The sequence below is a fragment of the Zeugodacus cucurbitae genome, chromosome 6 (genome assembly GCF_028554725.1).
Source record: "Zeugodacus cucurbitae isolate PBARC_wt_2022May chromosome 6, idZeuCucr1.2, whole genome shotgun sequence".
NCBI classification, from domain to species: domain Eukaryota; kingdom Metazoa; phylum Arthropoda; class Insecta; order Diptera; family Tephritidae; genus Zeugodacus; species Zeugodacus cucurbitae.
The window spans coordinates 39,164,428-39,170,448 of record NC_071671.1 but is presented as its reverse complement, the minus strand read 5'-3'; the positions used below and the strand labels follow the sequence as shown (position 1 = coordinate 39,170,448).

The 6,021-nt window shown below is 36.8% G+C and overlaps 1 protein-coding gene across 1 annotated transcript; it reads left to right on the top strand.

Annotated features, from left to right (window-relative positions):
• Positions 1-4,121: 4,121 nt before the first annotated feature.
• LOC128922546 (facilitated trehalose transporter Tret1-like) lies at positions 4,122-5,531 on the top strand (the record flags this gene model as incomplete). Its single annotated transcript, XM_054233474.1, has 2 exons — positions 4,122-4,341; positions 4,409-5,531. Coding segments are annotated over 2 exons (1,110 nt in total), but the record flags the coding sequence as incomplete, so codon positions are not given.
• Between the last annotated feature and the right edge of the window lie 490 nt (positions 5,532-6,021).

The window sequence follows — 6,021 nt, the reverse complement described above, 5'->3', positions numbered from 1 at the left end:
GATGGATGTATGTATGTAATTCGCGTAGGAACCGTTTATGCGATTATAGCCGAATCTATAATAGCTTTTTCCCTCGTAATTCCGCGCCAGTTGGAAATCCCAAGTGTAACCAGGTCACTCTCCACCTGGTCTTTCCAACGGCGTGGAGGCCTTCCCCTTCCTGTACTTCCACCGGCGGATACTGCATTGAACACTTTCAAAGCTGGAGTGTTTTCGTCCATTCGAACAAGAGGTCCTTCCCGATCCAGATGGAGGTATTGCTCAACGTCATCTTACACAGCCGTATTAGTTTTGCAGGGATACCAAATTCAGATTCAGATTCTGTCAAAAGCAGCTTTAAAATCGACGAAAAGGTGATGTGTGTCGATCTTCTTTTCACGGGCCTTGTCCAAGATTTGGCGCATGGGGAATATCTGATCAGCTATTGATTTTCCAAATCTGATAAGGTTTTATTATTATTTATTTATACCTCATACAAAGAATTATATGTGCATTTCTGCTTTCGTTTGTATTTCTTATTCACTGTTATTTTTTTGGATTTCGGTAAATGTGGAATAAAAGGTTGATATGTTGCTGTTTCATACTTTTCTCGTTCGTTGTACAGTTACATTATGAATGTGCTTGTGAATTGGGTATTGCATAGTAAATATTTATATGTGCAAAATCAGTTCAGCTGCCCTTTTTTTGTTAAAATTAGTTTGCAAAATTGTTGTAGGTGCATTAACTTAATGAATTATTAAAAATTTGATCACATATATGTATGTATTTAACTTTAACCCTAAAATGCCTCGTGGTTGTAGTTTATCAGCCGAGGAACAAGTAATAATCAATGCAATGAAAGCGGTTCCAAAATGGCTCCAGACCAAAGCGACATCGGAACTGTATCTCAAAATTTCGTAAAAATTCTACTAATTATGGTATAGTGCGACACAGCGGACGAAAAACCACATTGAATATCGGTGCGAAAGGATGATTCGACGGTTAGCAGTTGCGTACTTGATAAGCAGCGCTCAAATATGGACCTAGTTAAGTCAGAAAATCACAATAAATATAATTTTTTCAATTATACAGAAAAATCTGTTTCTCAAACACACCTCCCAACAAGAATGATAGAAGACACGATTACCACATAGTGACGCGCTCACGACCCACGAAAGGGAATAGGCAACATAAGAATTGTCAAGTGGAAAACGGAAATGTGAAACATAGTGAACCAAATTGAATAATGCGCAGATAAAATATCGCAATGAACGTGATTCCTAAAATTGTCATGTATAAAATGATCCAATATAATAAGGCATACTTATAATTAAAATTATATGTTTTGTTACAAAAAGTTCGCCAATTTGCCAACTTTTTTGTTGGTTGGAAAAGTGAAAAAAAAACTCTTTATATACGACTTTTTTGTACTATTGTTGTTAAATTCCGCCATTGCGGACTTCTTTTTCAAGTTAATACATTTTTCACTTAGAATTTTAAATAATAATTAAGCACTAGCCTTGACTTCAGCTCTTTGTTTTGGTTTTATTGTTTTGCACCACCGTGCAATTTGTCAATTTTTCTTTCGTTTTTTGTGTTGCTCGCGTGTTCTGAGGTCGTGAAAGTGACACAGAAAACCCAAAAAAGCTAACTGTAAACGAATGTCGTAATCTTGTCTTCTATCATTCTTGCCTCCCACGGTGCTCTGGAGCGACTTTAAATAAAATTTTTAGGTAAATAAAATTTTCAAGTGGATTCTGTTTCTGGGTGATATTAGAAAGAAAATAAACGTAAAATGATCCACTTGGCGTTTTTTTTTTGTTTGGTAGCGAAAATAAGATTTTTATAGATGATGCTTGAACAAATCTGGTAAATTGCGCACAATTTGCTTACGCACGTGCTCTTTGATTCGACCCATAGCGAAAATGAAATAACAAATTACGGAGAAAGAAAAAACAATAGAAGCAGAACTGATCACGCTTTCTAATAGCGTTTTTAGACAGAAGCAAATTGATCAATTTACCGGCCTCTACTCGATTGAAACGCTTATTAATATCGATTTATCATACAAAATAAAATCTCCATTTATTTTAAATTGAATTTAAATCGACGTGAAAATCAAATGCAACTCTGCGACAAAGACGTACGATATATGTTCTTTGTCTGCGATTGGCTGAATTTTTTTATAAAATAGCATTAATACTACTAGACGGTAGATGGCGCTGCTGAAAAATAATAATCAGCTGATGAAATTACCAACTTCTTATGAAAAGCAAAAACAACAATGTGTAACAGCTGATCGTAAATCGAGTAGCCGGAAGTATAAACGGTAAAAAGGGTTTCTCGATTTAAATTTGAATTGATTAATTTATTTGGCTGTCTAAAAACGCTATAACGGTACTTACCACAATGCGATCAAACGGCTAGTTCGTGAGAAATATTGAATTGAAAGTGTGCAGTTCCTTTTCGGTACAGTCCTTAACTATAATACCTGGACGTTTAGAAAAATAGTTTGTATAATGATGTACTAATATAAATATCATTTCTTTAATTGTTCCTTCCGAATTATAAGAAACCTGGAAATCACACTGCAAATCGTTCAAAATTATGTCTGGTTTTTATGAAAAAAAGTTAAAAAAAATGCTAATTATACAAGGGAAAATGCAAATTAAGCTAAAGAATGTGTTGGATCAGTTTGATTTTTCAGACGAAAGATTTCCTAGTGTTATATGTTTTACTTGCAATTTGTCAGTGAATAATATGCTAGACAGACGGCAGAGTTAACTCGGATTAACTGCGCTTTTAATCAGTTCCAATTTTGTGGGTGACGGAATCAATGATTGCATGAACTTTTTCGATCGAAAATCTTTATCGTATCGAAATCGAATTCGCTGCGGATTCAATGATTAGACCCCATATTTTTAAGGGCTCTTTGATAAACAGCCAACAGTATTTTAAGAGCTCTTAAATTTTCGATAGAGTTCAGATCCAGACTTTGTGCAGGACATTTCAGACTTTGACTTTGATTGGCTAACCAATCTGTCACGATTTTGGCTATGAGTTTTGGGTCAACATTTTGCTAAAGCATTATTTCGTCTTCGGGATATGCGCTAATGTCAACGAATCCTGGCAAATTTGATTTCAAAATACCAATATTCCTTTTTCGTATTCCCTTCAACTTTCATTAATGGGCCAATCTAATACAATTGAGGTATTTTCCGTCGTCGATGCCAGAATTATTGTTTACCAGCCGATTGGAAACGATTGAGTTACTGCCTTCCCTAGATAAAAGCGTTGGCGGAACGTTTTTTTCCGCTCAGCTTTAACGTCGATGCGCCATCCCTAAATAAAGCGGCAACTTTACGTCAAATATCAAAATGTTTACTTGAATTGTTGTTGTGAAATTTTATTGAATAGAGAAACTTCGTTTTTCGCAGCCAACTTTACTTCGCAACGCTCCGTCAAAATAGAAAATTTCAACCGCTTAGCGTCGCCGTTCCGTTATTTAGGTATCCGTCATACAAATTGTATGGGCATGAGAATTTTTTGACAATCATTTGCCGCTGCCGCTTTTATTTAGGGAAGGCAGTTATGCTTCATCTGACCATATTATGCGTTTCCATTCTTATACATGTAGTAGATTGACATTCGTACAAAATTTTAACTTAACTATTTGGACGCTATCAAAAAAAACCTTTGGCAGATAAGTGGCATAGCATTGGCAAAGATTCCTGTTCTGATCTGTAAACATTATAATTCATGTACATTTTATTAGAATATATTCGTCTTTCCAATTTTTGCACTATTGCTTTTCGCCAATTCGAATTTATAAATCACAAAATATGCTACACGTTCAATATTTACTGAACTCAGTACACATAATACAAATATGTACTTAAAATATAGCTGATAACGTTAATTACCGTTATCGGTTTGCAAAATTGGATAACTACATGTACAATATTATAGCAATAATATTGATGCATTACATTTTTATTACTATGGTTTATGTTTTCTATTAGAATAATAAATAATTCATGAAATAAAAAAATTGGTTAAATTTGCTTCATTAGAACCGATTTTATGAACAGATATAAAAGTGACAAACATTGATCCATTATTGTTCGCCACTGTACATATGAACATTCAACCTATTATGGGGAGCCGTGGTCGATTTACGAATATCATTTCATTCGTTTCAGAACAACTTTAAATTGATCTCCATTATATCCGTCGTTTATCAATGCTTGGCGTTCTGCTGTTGCCTGCCCATGCCTGAATCTCCAAGTTGGCTGCTACAGAAAGGCTATGTGGAACGAGCTCGCAAGTCGCTCAAATATTTTCGAGGTCTCTCAAAAAATGGTTAGTTTTAAATACTATTGTATGAAATAAAAAGAGAGTGTCCTATTTCGTTTCTTGTTTAAACCAGATAACAACATTTACGAGGAATTCGAAACAGAGTTGGCGCTCATCAAAAAGAACTCGGACATCAGTCGGACAACCGCTGCCAATGAATCGCTTCTGCAGGCCATACGCGCACCGGAGGTCTACAAACCATTGATCATGATGATTGGCTTCTTTTTCTTCCAACAGTGCTCTGGCATTGTTGTTGTGATTGTATTTGCGGCACAAATTGCGACACGCGCTGGTGTCTCTGCCGATCCGCTGCTGGTGGCTGTGTTCGTTGGTGTGGCACGTATAATCACCACATTCTTCATGGGCATGATTTTCGAAAAATGGGGACGTCGACCAGCTGGTATATTCTCAGCAACAGGTATGACTATTTGCATGTTGTTGCTTGCCGCTAATGGATGGTGGCCAGTTATCGGCGAGCAAGTGCCATTATTGTCTGTCTTCGCCATTGTGCTGCACATAATCTTCTCCACGATGGGACTGCTGACTTTGCCATTCTTCATGATCTCGGAGGTATTTCCACAACGTGTACGTGGCAGCGCCAGTGGATTTACTCTGTGCATTGGTCTACTGTTCTCCTTTAGTGTAGTAAAACTGTATCCTACCTTGGAAGTTTGGATAGGCACCGCTAATTGTTTCGCCTTCTTCGGAGGGATTTCCTTATTGGGAGCGGCGTTCATTTATTTTATTGTGCCCGAGACAAAGGGTCGCACACTACTGGAGATTGAGAACTACTTTCGAACTGGACGGAAGGTGAGCAATGCAGAAGTTGCACGTCGGCAATCACAAATAGCGATGGAAGAGGCGGCGGGAATATATCGTTCCGAATTGGAACTGAACGAAGTATTCTTGAAACTAAGTAAAGTAGACGAAGATGGAGAAAAGAAACTGGATGACAAAGAGTGATAGACTACTGTAGAAGTTAAGAAAAATCGACGCCAAAGATATTTTGTCGAATGTTTTAAATATGAGTTTAATTCGCCATATTTTTTATAATAACTATAATTCAAGTAAATATGTTTAAATAATTAGACTGTGATGTAAGTTTGTAAGGTCTAAAAGTAAAGAGAGACTATATATTTACTATGAATAAAGAACCCAACACGGAAGTGTTGTAATATGAAAATATTAGCTCTATAGATGGATGTATGTATGTAATTCGCGTAGGAACCGTTTATGCGATTATAGCCGAATCTATAATAGCTTTTTCCCTCGTAATTCCGCGCCAGTTGGAAATCCCAAGTGTAACCAGGTCACTCTCCACCTGGTCTTTCCAACGGCGTGGAGGCCTTCCCCTTCCTGTACTTCCACCGGCGGATACTGCATTGAACACTTTCAAAGCTGGAGTGTTTTCGTCCATTCGAACAAGAGGTCCTTCCCGATCCAGATGGAGGTATTGCTCAACGTCATCTTACACAGCCGTATTAGTTTTGCAGGGATACCAAATTCAGATTCAGATTCTGTCAAAAGCAGCTTTAAAATCGACGAAAAGGTGATGTGTGTCGATCTTCTTTTCACGGGCCTTGTCCAAGATTTGGCGCATGGGGAATATCTGATCAGCTATTGATTTTCCAAATCTGATAAGGTTTTATTATTATTTATTTATACCTCATACAAAGAATTATATGT